The following is a 17,106-nucleotide window of genomic DNA, read 5'->3' as shown; positions in this document are numbered from 1 at the left end:
AAGTAGGTTTAACTACTACAGATTGGAAAGAACCCTTAAAAGCTGGGCACCTACAGAAGACAACCCAACTTCTCACCTGCTGTGCTGTGTTCATGGCACCCTGCCTGGAGGTAAGCTCTGCGGGGATTGGTAGGCTCCATGCCTCCTCAATACTAGGAAGTAATTTAGTTTTATTCTGTAGACTACCTTGTGGAAGGTTACACAACTGAGCCTAGGAAAAATTATGTAAAAAGCAAATTTAACACAAGCCTACTTAAGTAAGAGCAAGTCCACTAAATCTTCCTCAGTGCTATAAGTATTTTACTTTTTATAGAAATATAATTCTGAATTTGGGATTTTAGATAGATGGTAAATATAAAAAGGGCAACTAGAATATACTTGGGAATATTAGAACAAAGTTATGCTCTAATTTTCAGAGTTCTTCAGGTACTCCTTATGAAATTTCAACCAAGCATGAAAAGCAGTGTATGTGTTCTTTTCTCTAAAATGCTATGACAACTTAAAAATGAAGATAGCACACTGAAAATGTTCACGCATATTAATGTAGAGCATGTAAATTAATATGCATCAACAAAGTACATGTGCAAAGGAATATATTTTAGATACCACATCTTACTTCAAATGACAAGAAAAGTAATTTCACAAAATATTGTAAGTATGGAAACAAATTAGCATCAAAACACAAATAGACAAACTTTCCTGCCACTTTTTATAAGGGGAGATGTGTGTATTTTAAAATATGTTGGTTTAGGGCTGGGGTTGTGGCTCAGCGGTAGAGCGCTTGCCTTTCATGTGCGGGACCCTGGGTTTGATCCTCAGTACCACATAAAAATAAATAAGTGAAATAAAGGTATGATGTCCAACTACAACTAAAAAATAAATATTAAAAAAAAGAAAACAAAATATATTAGTTCAAATTTTTACCTGTAATAGCTTAATTCTTGCTGCAAGTGAAGAAGTACTACTACAAGTTTTGCTTCTAGTCGCATTTAAGTAGCATTTAATGGCATCCTGAGGCTGGTTGCAGGATTCATACAGAGTGCCTAGGTCCATCCAGGCTGCTGCATGCCCATGGTCCAATTGTACAGCACAAATATAGGCCTGCAAAGCATCCATAGGCTGGTTTTGCTGTTGATAGAGCACACTGCAAACAGAATGAGTTTTCAAAAACTGATTAGTTTTATGGTATTTCGACACATCTTTCAAGGATGCTCTGCATTGATTAAAATACTATTTATTTTTACATATAATAATATAAAATAAACATTAATAATAAAATATAAATATACAAAAATTATTTTTAACATATAGCCTTACCCTATTGAACACCATGTATCTGCACTTGCTTCTGATTTATCAATAGATTGCCTATAGGATATAAATGCATCCTGGACTTTCCCAATACTTGAATAACACCTAAAAGGAGAACATATACACATGATTAAACAAAAGTCCATTAATAGATAACTTATTTGCCAAAATGAGAGACTGTATATTTAAATGAGAAGAAGAGAGTAAACAAGGTATATATATATATGTGTGTGTGTGTGTGTGTGTATGAGAGAGGGAGAGGGAGAACGAGGAGGGAGAGAGAGAGAGAGGGAGGGAGGGAGAGAGAGGGAGAACATATATCTAGATTCATACATAATTTTAATCTCCATTATATTATAATTTGGTGTTTTCTAAATACTAGGAAATGTTTTGTAAATACTAGTGCATGTTACATTAATGAAGTAACTCTACTGAAACTATTACACTGTGAATTTCTTCAATGCTTTGAAACTGAGAGTTAAAAACAGAACTCAACTTACATAATTTAAATTCAGGTTTCCTGCATTGAAAGAGTAGAGGGTTAAAAGTACAGAAAAAAAATCCACAATCTATTGGTAATGATTTCTATACTGAATTTAATTCTCCTTCCCCAACTGATAACACAGCAATCATTCTGTCATTTTGAGTTATTTGTTGTGAAAGGAAAATTACTGTATCACTTTCAACACTTTTTATTTAACTCTATATTCTTATTATGTAGCAATCTTTCCCCTCACACAACCTGTCTCATCATATGTACATATATGCATGTGCGTGTGCAAGTATATGTATAGCTGTCCACACACATGAGTATTCTTCAAGAAACTATCTGTATGGTTTCACTTAGGATGACAATCAAGATATAAAACAACAAAAGTCTTTTAATATCATTAATGAAACAAGTACCCTATGTTGACTGCTGTACTTACTCACTGAAATTTTTATAACTTGCATAGGTAAAATGCCTGGGAAACATAAATTAAAAAGGAAAATATACATGGAGACATTTCATATTGGTTTAAAGGACTTCATCATGAAAGCATCTCACATGTGCAAAAAAAGAGAAAATTAGCCTAAAACCAGAAAATTTTAACCTACTCTGTGATTTTTCTCTGAAGGCAAGTGGCTTAAGAAAAGAACTTTAAAGGAAATTGCTCACAAATTTGTCTTTTTTTAGACCTTAAGACTGATACTTAAAGTCTAAAAAGGACATAAATTTGGACTTACAGAAGGTGAATACATACATTGTCCTAGAGTTACAGGCAAAGTAATGAAGGGACAAATAAGAAAAAGGTGGGGGAAAGAATACACCTAATAATTGGTTTTAAAAAACTGAATGATTCAAGTAGGAGGATAATAAATCTAGTTCAGCTAAAAATTGGCAGAAATACTGTTATAAAACAAAGTAACTAGTGGCAAGGGAGTTGAAGCTCAGTGGTAGAATGCTTGCCTAGTATGTGTGAGAATCTGCATTTTATTTTTAGCACCATATATAAATAAAATTAAATAAAGATATTGTGTCCATCTACAATTAAAAGCATTTTTTTAAAAAGCGAGAAACTAGTTTGAGAAAAACATCATGAAAAAAGTTTTAAAACATGCCAATGAGGATGTGAGGTGCAGTCTTTGATTATTATGTATAATGCAAAGAACTAGATGTAGTATTGAGATATTTAAATTTCACTCACATGAAACTAAAGAACACAGGACATATACAAAAGAGGGATAGAAATAAGCCTTAAAAAATGGCTTATCTATGGGCTCTAGGAAATTTAAAAGTGCAAAAAAATGAAAGAAGGCAATATCAGAGAGTTCTTACAACCTGTGTGGAAGGGCTGGGAGAATGGGACAATTTCAGAAGAAAGCAACAATGTAAACAACCAGAAAGAATGTAAATGTTAAGAGAGAGTAAGACATATTTTTTCTTAAAATGAACTGAATTTCAGATCATCAGACAACTCTTCACAAATGCCAAGAGTAATAAGCAACATTTCATAGTCCATTTCTAAAAGGTGAAAATAGAAGCAGTATACCTGTGAAAATTCATTTATATAAATGGAGGCATTCCTATTATAGTCCACTAAAATGGAGTTTGGGGGGTATTAGACACATCTTTCAAGGATGCTCTGCATTGATTAAAATACTATTATTTTTACACATAATAATATAAAATAAACATATGAATATAATAAATATGAATACACAAAAACCTGACTTTCCCAATACTTGAATAACAAGATGAGAAAGGAAAGCAAATCACAGAACCCTGCTCCAGAAATCATCTCACAGAATAAAACAAACTATCCTATCTTTAAAACAGTTTTTACTTGGCAAGCCATGGTAGAACTGCCAACTTTAACCTTCAGACGACCTTTACAAAGTTAACTTCTGCCACTTGGTAGTCAGAACTTGCCAGCTTCCTCAAATGCTGAGACAGACAATGAACTTTCTTTCATAATTCCTTGTGTATATTTCTTTCTCCCAGAAAAATTCTAAACTTTCTTTTTTCTCCAGACATACAAAAGGCCACCCTAGTCTGTGCATATGCATCCCACATTGCAATTCTATACCTTTTTTTTCTTTTTCCTTTGGAGGCTGGGTATCAGGAATTATACCCAGTGAAACTTAACCATTGAGCCACATCACCAGCCCCTTTTATTTTGAGTTACTTTGGGACTCACAAAGCTGCTGAGGATGTCTTTGAACTTTTGATCCTTCTGCTTTAGCCTCCCAAGAGTTGGGATCACAGGCATGTGCTGCTCCAATTCTATTCTTCATGCCTAACAAAAGTTTCTATAATTGGATTTCATCTGTATATGAACACTTAAGTCTGACAAGCCCAATCACAGATGTCTGAGTCCACTGACAAACTGTTTTTCCTATATATAACTTGTCTAAATTCCATTGAAGTAGTCTGAGTAATTAAAACAACAATAAAAACACAGGTGGAAGCTGGTGCTCCTTTTCTGATAATAATTACTATGAAACTTTACGGAAAACACTTTATTCCTCTGGAATAGTTTCCCACAGTGGATCTAAGTTGGATTCTTTGCCTCTTGAATTCAAGTAATGAAATCCACAGACAAGCAAAGGATAGGGAAATAAGTGTTACTTAAAGCAAAGAAAGAAGAGAGCCTCAAAGAGTGGGAGGAACTACTGAGGAACTAGCACTCGATGTTCTTTGCATAAAGATGTTAAGGCTTATCTACTGGTTCTGCAGGGGCATTAGAGAGAGATGATGCTAATGGGAATGCTGCTGTGAACCAATCAACTCATGGATTTGAACTTACTAAGACAATCAGGAATGTATGATTTCAATCTCTTTTTACAAAATTAAGAAGATTTTGGGTCCAACATTTTAGTCTCATGTGTCTGTAGACAAGAGGAAGCATTTGGGTAGGAGTCTGCTTATGGTTGACTTAGGGATAAGAGCAAGGACAACTAAGGAAAGGCTGCTGTGGTTGAAGATGTGAGAAACAGAAACAAGTATTCTAGGTCAGAAGAAGGCACTGTGGTTAACACTGGCAGGGAGCAGCAACTCGCAGGATATCTTTCAGACATACTGTCTCTTTTTAGGTTGGCATGATGTCCCTCCCTCTCCCCTCTTGTTCTTTTCCAAAGGCCCTACTCCTACCTACCAAGGTAAGATCTACTGTCTGCCTCAAAATGAGTAAACTAGGAAGCACCCTACTCTAACCCAAATCTAACATTACACCATCTTAGGAAGCCATTATCAGAATTAATAACTAGTGATAGTATAAATGTATTACCCACTCTTTTCCCTTTTATATATACATCCCAACTAATAAGTGAGCTCAATATTCAACACAGTATTAAACACATAGATAATGTACACGTCTCAGAAATATTACTGTCATCAAATTTCAATATTTTTAATAACACCTAAGTTCTTCATGTAGAACTTATAAGTTTTAAAATATAATTTCACAAACTTGTTTTCTTTCCCCCAGCAAAAAAGCAGATTCGGAGGAACACAAAGAATTTAAAAAAAAAAAAAAAATTAAAGCTAATTAATACCTAAAAAATAATACTGAACCTAAAATAGGTTACCATCTTCTACCTAAAAAGTCAAGAAATTGTTCTGTGGGGACAAGCGCATGGAGTACTGCATGGCATACATTAAGGGCGTTTGAGTGGCAAACCAGCCCTCCATGCCAGGCATGTAAGCAGCAAATCACTTACGCCATAGGCACAGCCCTGAGCATGAGGCCACGTGTTGCAGTCCCTTCACCTGCTCCACGGCCCATTCCTAGATTGGTTGCTGTAAGGACAGCTGGCCAGAAATTGCATAAGTATCTGCTTAGCTACTGCCTCAGTGTATGTGTGTGTGTGTGTGTGTGTGTGTATAGAATAACTGTGCAATAATATCAGACCTGCTTCCTCTTTGGTCTCTGGAGTTCTTGATTAGCAACTCCGCAGCCACACTCTCCTCTACCCTGTTCCATGACCTCCTCACTGAATGAGAGAGCGCCCAGGTATCATTCTGTTCACTTGGAAACTTTTATCCAAAAAAGGTTAAAAGTAAAAAGTACACTACTGCTTTAAATCCTGATTTACTGGAGAAGATCTCTGTGAATATGACTGTCCTCACACAGAGCTGGTAAAAGTACAGCATTTGTACAAAATTCATACTTTCAAGAGTATGTTTCCTATATAACAGTAACTACAATAATACAAATCTCTGGCACTAGACACACCCACAATGCTATGATATAATATGCTACAAATCTTATTCTTTTTTGTTGTTGGGGGGGTGAGGTACCAAGAATTAAACCTAGGGGCACTGGACCTCTGAATCACACCCCCAGCTCTATTTTGTAATTTATTTAGAGACAAGGTCTCACTCAGTTGTTTAGGACCTCCCAGCTGCTGAGGCTGGCTTTGAATTTGTGATTCTACTGCTTCAGCCTCCCAATCAACTGGGATTACAGGCATGAGCCACCGTGCCAAATCTTATTCTTGACTGAAAAGAAATCTAGGTAGAAAAACAGTTCTAATATGTAAAATTCATATGTAAAAGTCTGCTTTTACAAATAATATAAATGCATTTTCTGTTTTACTAAATAAATAAATCAAAAAATATAAGAAATTACAGGCACAACTTAAAACACCAAACTAAAAACTATTAGTGACTGCTATTTGATAAAAAGCTATTTAAGATTGCTTAAGAACAATTCAACTAAGATTACAATAATGTGAAAACAAAATCTAATCAAAATAAGAACATCTCAATAAGAGCAAACACATTCAGATTGTCCATTTTCACCTTCCAGAAATCTTCATTATATTAAAGACATAAAAAATCTTACGATATTTAAAATATCTAAAAAATGTCTCTGACCAGACCATTTCACATAAACTAACATTTTACAAAGCATATCAACTCTAAGCAGTCAAAGAGTTCAATCTCACCTTCCAAGGAAATACCAAGATTGGCCAGAATTAGGATCTGCCTCCAGTGATTTTTGGAGATACTGAATAGCATAACTTTCCTTTGTGGCTTTGTCTCCTACTAGATCCATATTATGATGCATCCAACCTATAACAACAACAACAAAAAGTCACATGTATTTACCCATCATTCAACTATTTTTTTTTAGCATTAAGAATACCACATAGAGTACAAACAAATTAAAACAATATTTTAGTAATTTATTCCATTGCTTGAGATTATGTTTTCCCCAAATTGGAAACCACTGAATGTAAGTGCAAGATAATCTATATCATACAGAGAAAATAACTAAGTGACATTGAGGCACTGGATTTCTAAGACTTTATAACCAGAAATTCTACTTTCCTAAATTCAATTTTGAAAAAAAATTCAGAAATGATATGGCTAAAGATGATACACTTATTTTTCCTTTGAAAGTCATAATACACCAAAAAGAATATTAAGAATAATTTATGCATCCTATCTTTATTACCAAAGAATAAATGCAAGATTATATAATCAAAGGTAAATCCTTTATTCATTTTTGAAGCCTTACAAAAGGCCCAGCATCTTACTAACATAGATTACTTACAGGAACATCTTAAATATGACAGCATTTGATGGAACAACTAAACAAAACAACAACAAACTCCAAGACTGTATGGAAGAGCTCAGTGAAAAGTAAGTTCAAAAAGTTATGAGAATGGTACAGAGTTATGTACCACAACTGTTAACTTACTAACTAGATTTAAAACTATAGCTACACAGACAATTGAAATATTAGGTTATGAGGCACTATGTGATAAACAGAAATAAGTGTTTTAGCTGTGGCTCAATTAAAGTATTCAAAATTTCTCGGTCAAAAGTATTATCTAAGCAAAACTCAGCTTTGCTGATACTGAAATTGTATTAAAAAAAAAATGACATACAATAGCATTCCTCTTATTCCAAACCTCATTGAAACTCAGAAATTATTTGCTCTTACTGCATATAAACAGTGAAAGTAAAACCAACCAACCAAACCATAACCCAAATGCCAAGTATCATAGAGAAGACAAATAAGCCTTATCTAAAATAATTATTGGGAGAAATCCTCATTATCTTTAAAATTTTAACACTTTATATTATTTTCAAATACTTTATTTCTTCATCTTCATTATACAAATGAAGAACTCTATTCAAGGAAATACAGAATGAGATATTCTCTAATATATAGGTGAGATGTTTCTATCAATCCTATTATCAACAAAATTATTAAAGCAAGCTCAGTACATATTAAACTGTAATAAATTGTCTTAATTCAATTAACTTCCTAAGAGCCCTGCATATAGAAGTACTCAAACCCCATCCTCCCTTCGTCTAATGGTAAAGAAAAATATTGAGAATTTAAGAGAACTAGCTTCATTACATTTGGATGGTGAGACAAAGTTTGCCTAACTAATAATAGGTATAAATATAATAATTATAGACAAAAAAGAAAAATAACACATTTATAAAGAAAAGAATTAAGGTACTCATATTAAATTTAATCATAACACAATACATGGTACATTTAATCTCTAAAACAGATTTCAAGTGAAAATGAATTTCTAAGCAGAAGGCTAACAACCCCATCCTATGGCAAAACAACATCTTTAAATGAATGTAATGGGTAATAAAAAATAATTCTTATGTACCTAACTGTTGCAATACAGTTGCTTTTACTTGTGCAGGTAGGTTTTCTGTCTTTAAGAGTTGTTCATAGGCTTCTTTTGCAGAGTGATACTTCCTCTGAAGAGTAGGGGAGAAGAGGAATATTTAGAAAAAAAATGAAACGACAAAGCCTTTAAGTAGAAATACCCTTGATTTTAAACAACCAACCATAACTTTATTAACTTTTTAAGCAATTAAGCAGAATGAAAACTGCAGCAATATACAGTTGATCCTTGGTATCCATAAGGAACTGGATCCAGGACTTCCAGAGATACCAAAACTGGGAGATGCTCAAATGTCTTTTACATAAAATGGTAAAATATTTGCTTATAGTCTCTGTATATCCTTTCACATACTTTCTTATCTCTAGATTACACAATGTGAAAATGCATTAATTACTCTAGAAACACTTTCAAAGGCAGGGTTAATTAATACATTGAGCAATAAAGCAAATGTCACTACCCTTTGGATGAGAACAAAAAGTAGTAGAATTTGAATTTTCAAGTGCTCAGTTCTGGGGAATATTTTTTCCAAAATATTCATAAATGGGTTACTTTATATTATTATATATATTATATTATATATATTATATATTACATTATATTTCCCACTGATAAATTTATAAGTGATGCCATTTGTCACCCATCTTCCTCAAAAACTTATTAATAAAACTAAAATCCTTTCTTTTTCTCATCAGAAGGCCGAAGAAAACTCCTCCAAAACAAAAGAAAATACTAACAAAAGAAAATCAAGTAAATTTTATCTTAAAAAAAAATTTAACAAAATAATGGCTTACAACAGCTCTATTTCTCTTAGCAGCTTAGACATTTTTTAAATTACAATAGTAGAAAGTGTCATTTCAAGAATTACTCATGATTGTTTTAAATTAGCTGAGCAATCTGATTATATCAATGATGTAAAAACTGTGCTAGACATAGAGTAAAAAAGACCAAAACACACCTGACAAGTAAAGAAGTAGAGAGGTACATAATATTGTTTTTATGTCTGTCTCACAAAGCACCCAACTATGCCATAATCTAAACAAAGACATATCTTTAACATTCATAATGACTTCCACTTACATGGTAATAAACACATCCCAACTACATACACACTCACATACCCTAAAATTGGCAGTCAAGGTGAAAGAGAAAGTCTTGAATTGCGAAGTAAAATTTATGTGTACATAAAAATTTAATTAGTAATAAAACTTTTGAAAGATTTTCAGATAAGGGTCCCAAGGCCATTGAAGAATAACAAAGGAAATCGAAAAGATGTGAATATCTGAATTTATATTAATATGTTAATATACAACTTTTTAATGCTAAAGTATCCAAAATGCAGGCAAGAACACAAAGTGATGACAGTTTTTAAAAAGTTAAAAAAATTTCAAAAACTCAACACAAACCCAATGTCCATTCAATAAATACCTCAAATGTAAAATGAAAAGAGAATAAAGCCAGACATAGTGGAGCACACCTGTAATCCCAGTGGCTCTGGAGGCTGAAGCAGAAGGATTAAGAGCTCAAAACCAGCCTCTGCAACTTAACAAGGCCTTAAGAAACTCAATGGGACTCTGTCTCTAAATACAATATTAAAAAGGACTGGGATATGGCTCAGTGGTTAAGCACCCCAAGGTTCAATCTCTAGTACCAAAAGAAAGAGAGAGAAAAGAGAATGAAAACATATGACCCCATCACATGCCATTTATAAACAACTCATTTCAAATTTAACAACCAACTGAAAATGAAAAAATCATAAATAATAAAAAATGTATTTCCAGGTTATAATCAGAAAACACCACAATAATATAGTCAACTCCATGGGCCCATCCAGCCATAAAAACTTATAAAAATAAAGCAAAAACTGTCTTTGGATAACCAAAAGTTTATAGCAATCAAAGCGTTAGAAAAGCAAGAAAGAAAAAACTGGAAAGACAGCCTTCTTGGGATTTATGATATTTAAAAGTTGTGGTGTTCACTGGAGAATTTGGAAAACCACACCCAACACCCTGAAAAAGACTTATGCTTTTAAAGATCTAAAACCTTTACATTTCAAATGGCAAAGAGGAATTGAAGGCTAAGATTTGTAAGCTACCTAGAAAATGGCTCTGTGCCCCATCAAAGGGATAATCTGCAAAACAGAGAAATTGTTTGGTGGTTTCTTTTGTTTTTTAAAAAATTCTCTCTCCCCACTTCCCTTTCCTTTTGTTTACTTTCTTACTTTTTACTTCTGGGATGCAAAGAAATCTTCATTATGTGTCATATAATTGTACAGAAGCTAAAAGAACAAGGGTTTGATGAGAGAACACAAATGAAAAAGAATACAGACGTTACAAAAAAATTAACATAACATCATCACTACACAAACAGGCTACAGTAAATAAAAAGAATGCAGTAAGCAAACAATCAAATTCTGAGGAGGAAGAATTTGACTTCTGGAAATGTCATATTAAAATATTCAAAACATCAAAACATTATGAAGCATGTAAAGAACACAGTATTTCCCATTCAAAAATATAGATTTCTGTGTTTTTATATTGCAAGTAAGAAGCCAACAGTTAACATTCCACCCTCACAAGTAAAAAAAAAAAAAAAAAAAAAAATTTCCACCCTCACAAGCCAAACAAACTCAAAGACAAATAGCTGTCTTTAGACTCACAAAAGAGATGGGGTTGGGGACAAACCAAAGTCTCCCAAAAGGGAGAGAATGAAGGACAAATGTAGAGAACAGGACTAGCCAAAGCAAATACCAAGAAAAGAATTAGGGTGCAGAAATTTTTGCCAACACAGGGAAACTTGAACTGTGATTGTTTTAAGTGTGCTGACATTACCATAAACCAAACGCATTAGTGTTTTTCCAAAATTTCAGAGTTTGTTGAACAACAGTAAATTCACAAGCTACACCACTTTTATCAGTGTCCGTTCCCTGAAGAGTTGTAGCTCACCTTGTAGGTGAAGTTGGGCAATCACTGGTTCTCTTATTCCAATTTTCATTTCTCATATTTAAAAACCTCAAGTCACAATCACACTTTACACACACACACACACACACACACAAGCTAAAAAAGGATTAAGGTGGCTGAAGGGAGAGCTGAGGCAGAGAGCAGATATGAATGCAAAGAGTCAAAGTGAGTAGCCAAATAATATAAGGAACCAAGAGCAAGAACTTGTTTTAGGCCAAGGTCTGGATGGCAGCAGCTTCACAGTGTCACTTAAATTGTGAGCTTGAGAAGTCCAGTGGCAGTGGCCATGTGCGATCCTTACCATCAGGGAAACCACATTTTACTAAAACCTGAGGAAAGAGATTCAAAGGTTCATTGCTGTGGCAACTTTCCTGGGCAATGGAGTCAGGTGCTGCTGTGTCCAGTCTTGTTAGTTTCAAGTGAGGGGGTTGCATCATTTAGTGGTCTGGTGTGTTTGATAACTGGGGCTTGTTTTTCCAATATGAGTTAATACAGGCACATGCATCCATGTGCCTCTGATTAGCTGACAAGTGATCATTCATATTAGCATGACTGATTTACTTATCAGTTTGTACCTTATTGCTTTCCAGGCAAATGATTGTTTACTTGTATGAAGTGTGGAGTTACTTCATCTCAGTCCTTAAACTCAAAATGAAGTAGCTTATGGCAAACTACCGCTTTACCAAATGGAGGAACTGCTATTCTATATATTATAAAGTAACTCGGAAAATGCTTTCCATATGAGTTCCAAAATTACAAGGAGTTCAGCATAAACAAATTTGGTAAAAACACCATAGGAACTCATACTCTTTTTTACGCACAAGTCCTCAATCTTGGAAGCACTCTATTCTTTTTCTTTAGAAGAAACTGTTTACCAAGGCTAACCTGATAAAGGCTTAACTGACCCAAGGAAAAAGACATATCCAACTCCAAGACCTTCTCCAACTCCTCACACAAATAGAGTCTTCTGCCTTCCGCATTCTACCTTCCCCAATCTGCTTATTCAGTATCTCTGCCATGCTTATGATCTCTTCAAACTGAGTCCTTTACCTCTTAGCATGTCTTATAATATTTTTCTTGACAGCTAGACATAAAGTACTGTCCAAAATATATAAAACCAAAAAACAAAGCAGACAAAAACTTAAAAAATGGTTAGTTCATGTCTGCAGACAGAAATACCAGACACTGTTAGAATGACAGTTCTTTCCAACTAAACCTATAGATCTATACATTAATAAAATCTCATTTAAAATCTAAACAGCTTATTTTGTTACACAGAAAGGCGAAAGACCCAGAATGGACACCACAATGATGAAACAGAAGTACAAAGTTGGGAGAACTGACACTATGCAACTTTAAGATATACCAAAAAGTTCTAGTAAAAAAGCCAGTATAGAATTGATGTAAGGACTGAAAAGTAGTTCAAGGGAATAGATTGTATTTATAAACAGATCCAGATAAATAGTCAACTGTTCTTTCAAACAAATCCATATGAAAAGTCAACCAATTTTGACAAAGGGAAAAAAAGCAATACAACATAGAAAACAAATGGTACCATAACACCTGAACATGGAATAGAAGATACACAAGTGAACAAATAAATAGATCTATCAAGTAAACGTCTTTCAGAAACCACAATTTAAAAAGAAATACTGCTACACCAAATCTGGAACATCAAATGATGTCAAGGTCAGAAGCAAGAGGAATTCTTATTTATTGCTTGTGGAAATGCAAAATGACCCAGACACTATAGAAAACATTTTAATATTTTCTTAACAAAATGAAATAAACCTTTAACATATGGTCTAGCAATCAGGCACCTTAATAGGGACTGAAAACATACATCCAAATAAACACCTGTAAATGTCCATGGCTTCTTTATTCAGAACTGCCAGAACCTGAAAACATACAAAATGTCCTTCAGAAGGTGAATGAAGAAATATACTATTATAATTAGTATAAAAAAATATACCAATTCATTCAGAAAATGAAACATTGTTCAGCTCAAAAGAGAAATCAACCATAAGCCACAAAAAGACATGAGAGAAATTTATCTGCATATGATTACATGAAAGAAGCCAAAATGAAATGGCTACATATCCTGATTCTAGTTCTACAATATTCTGGAAAAGACAAATCTATAGTAAAAACAATGGTTGCCAAACTAGTGGTTGAAGAGAGGATGGGCAAAAAACATATATGTTTAGGGTAGTGAATCTATTTGGTATGACAATGTAAAGATACCCTCATGTTTGTTCAGATTTTGAGAAAGTACAACATCATGGGTGAACCCTGATTTAAACGGTGGTGTGATGACCATGATGATATATTAATGCAGTTTCATCAACTGAAATAAATATGCCACTATGGCAGCAGATGTTGGTAAAGGGTTGCTACCAACATATGTGCAAGGAAATTAGGGATGTGTTGAAAATCTTTGTACCTTTGACACGACATAAAACTCCCTCAAAAAAGTAAAGCTTATTGAAATTTATTGAGTAATATAATAAAGAGGAACTATCTCAGCGGCAGCACACATGTTATACTTTCTAGAGAAACACTTTTCTAGCAACTGCCTTAAATACATTTAAATAACAAAAACTATGGAAAAGAACAAAAGGAAATTGAAAATAATCTTGAACAAACAATATCAATAAATAAGTAAAAACATATAAAAAGTAAGCTAAAAAAATATACATCTTAAAAGTGTAACAACAAATGAATATTCAGTATTTATAGTAAGATTCATTATAAGATTTCTGCAGGCAGACTTATCAAAAAATCTGAAGATGAGTCAACTGAATTCATCCAAGCAGTGGAGCCAATATATTTTTTTAAAGAATGAAAATATTTTAAAAAAAATTAAAAGACACTAAGAGAACACTGGAACACTGTGAAGTATATCAGCATACGCATAACATAAATGTCAGAAAGAAAGAACAAGGCAAAAGGAACAAAGTTTAAAAAGTCAAAAGTTTCAACCTGAGTCTGGCTTACTGCACTTGAATAGAGCAAAAGAAGTTGGGAAAGGTATTGGGAGGCAGACCCAAGAATACAGAGGGAATATCAATGAAGTAGAGGAAGGAGGGTTGAGGGTATGGGTGGACAAAATTATGCTATGTCCACATATGAATATACTCCAGTGAATTCCACCTTGATATGTAAATAAGAATAAAACAACAATTGAATGGAAGGAAGGCCAGGAGAGGTAGGAAAAACAACAGAGGGAAAGAGGAAAGGGTAAGAGGAAGAACTGGGGATTGAAATGGAGCAAATTATATTTCATGCTTGTATGACTATATCAAAATGAACTTCCCTATGTAAGATGATACTGAAGTAATAAGGAAATTTTTATAAAAAGGCAAATTTAAAAATCTAATGAGATGCAATCTCTATTTAAAAATCTCCATCCAAAGAAGGGCAAGCTTAAGATATTACTATCAAGATACATAAGGTATCTAAATAATTAAGAACAAAGACAGAATCTTCAAAGCAGCATCTGCTCATCAGAAACTATAGAAAACAATGAGATGAAATATTTAAAGTAGTGCAAGTAAAAAAAAAAATAAACATTGTCAGACAAGAATTCTATATGTGGCAAAACTACCTTTCAAATATTTAGGGTGATCTCTGGTACTAAAATAATAATAGAGACAGTTAGCAATATCAAGATAAACAAAGTTGACCTGGTCTATGAGAAAAGATATAATGAATCCTTTAGATTAGAATGAAAGGACCCTACATAGGAACTCAAAGCTCTGTGAACAAACAAACAAAAAAAGTAATCTGACGAAAGTAGCTACATGGGAACATTAAAAAGCCAGTATTAGCAATTTCAAGTTTATAATTCCTCTTTTTTCCTCACTATATAACTGAAGAAAAATATGCTAAAACAATAAACGTAAGCATGTTAAAAGATAAATAATATCAAAACACAATAATTTGTAACAACAACTAGATGAGAAAGAATAAATCTACAAGAAAAATCTATGCCGCTTAAAGTAAATTTGTACCAATTCAAACTATTGTTTTAAAAAATCATGTCCATGATAACGCCATTCCTATACAACAAAAGAGAAAAGGAAGACAGAATGGAAACTAAACCACTATAAAATATCAAACACAAATTTAAAAAACTGAAGAGAAATATGGGACCAAAGAAACCTCTACCACATAAGAAAAAAGCAAAAGGATGGTAGGATGCCTTTCCTTATTACTGGTAAGTGAACTAAATTATCCATTCAAAGGCAGAGTTAGCAAAATGTATAAATTCAAGTTCTAACTTTATGTTATCTACAACAAAAGATAGTTCAAATGGAGAGAAAGTACATATTCCACATTAATAGGAACAAAAAGACAGATTGAGTATCAACATTAGTATCAGACAGAATTAACTTTAAGTTACCAAAAAAAAAAAAAAAGACAAAAAAGGCATTAAATGATCCATGGTTAGTTAATAGAGTGCTTGCCTCGAATGCACAAGGTTCAATCCCTAACACCACAATAATAAATAAATAGACAGATAGATGGATAGAGTTAAACCAGCAATATTTATTTAACAGAAAAAAGAAAAAAAGGAAAAATTACATATTATAAACATATACATACAAAACAAAAATTCCAAGATATATGAATGACAACATGACAAAATTAAAGGAGATGTTTTATAATCATAGATGAAGACATCAAAACCCATTTTCAAAAATGAATTATTAACTATTAATAATCAATAATAACAGTAATAAACTATTAATAATACTAATTGTTAATTAAGCTAAATTTAAAAAATATGAACAACAACCACACCAATGGCTACTAGAATAGGATACACATGCCTCCAACTACACATGAAACATTCCCTAGGATATAGACAGTACAACATCTTTTAATAAATTTTAAAACAGTAAAATAATACAGATTATCTTTGCCATCCACAGGAAAGTTAATAACAGAAAGAGAACTGTTAGAAAATTATAAATAAGTACAAATTAACTGATTTACACTTAAAATTAGCAATAATCCAAAGCAAAAGTCACAAATTAGAAAATACACACAGATAAATGAAAACAAAAATACAATCTAATAAGAAATGTAGCAAAAGCAGCCTCAAAGAAAAACAAATGAAGCCTAACTTTACATGCTAATTCAGCAATAAAAAATGTGGAAAACATTAAACACAAAGCCAGAAGAAGCAATAATATTACAAAAGAGAAAAAAATAAGTAGAAGGAAAATAAGAAAATCAAGAAAACTGAATTTGAGCCTTTGAATTTAAATTTGATCTATAAAACTTAAAAATCTATGGAGTCTGACAAAAAAATAAAAGAAAGAAAAGAAATTATCACAAATTCAAGTGGGAGTTAACAGTACTCACCTTACAAAACCAAAAAGCATCATGAGGATACAATGCAACACTGTGACATCAAAATATTCGTGAGAACAAATATCAAAATGAAGCCAAGATGAAATAGTAAAGTATCAGTAAATCCATAACAAGATAGCAGAAGATAAATGAACACAAGCACCCAGTTACTACTAAGCTCCACTGAAAGATAGGATCAAAGTGAATACAAAGGATTATAAAGAGTTGATTCTTTAAAAACATACATAAGATTGACAAATCTTGAGCCAAACTAACCAAAACAAAGAGAGAAAAGACCTAAAGTAATAAAATTAGAGGTAAAAAG

General features: G+C 32.9%; 1 protein-coding gene across 8 annotated transcripts in view; it reads right to left on the bottom strand.

Annotated features, from left to right (window-relative positions):
- LOC107158750 (lysine-specific demethylase 6A) overlaps positions 1 to 17,106 on the bottom strand; it is a 190,552-nt gene that overhangs the window by 79,515 nt on the left and 93,931 nt on the right. For 7 of the 8 annotated variants that reach the window (XR_007345077.1, XR_007345078.1, XM_048797399.1 and 4 more), the window contains 5 exons: positions 8,440 to 8,533; positions 6,745 to 6,871; positions 1,318 to 1,416; positions 925 to 1,144; positions 77 to 211 (listed from right to left, as the gene is read on the bottom strand). Coding sequence is in view for 6 of the 8 variants with exons in the window: in XM_048797399.1 (XP_048653356.1) it covers positions 77 to 211; positions 925 to 1,144; positions 1,318 to 1,416; positions 6,745 to 6,871; positions 8,440 to 8,533 (675 nt within the window). In the remaining 2 variants the exon portion in view is untranslated. The remainder of the gene's footprint in view (positions 1 to 76; positions 212 to 924; positions 1,145 to 1,317; positions 1,417 to 6,744; positions 6,872 to 8,439; positions 8,534 to 17,106) is intronic. The other variant, XM_015505246.2, reaches the window with a different exon arrangement.

This window comes from Marmota marmota, unplaced genomic scaffold, assembly GCF_001458135.2.
Source record: "Marmota marmota marmota unplaced genomic scaffold, marMar, whole genome shotgun sequence".
In the NCBI taxonomy this organism is placed as follows: Eukaryota; Metazoa; Chordata; class Mammalia; order Rodentia; family Sciuridae; genus Marmota; species Marmota marmota.
This window is presented reverse-complemented; position numbering and strand designations above follow the sequence as displayed.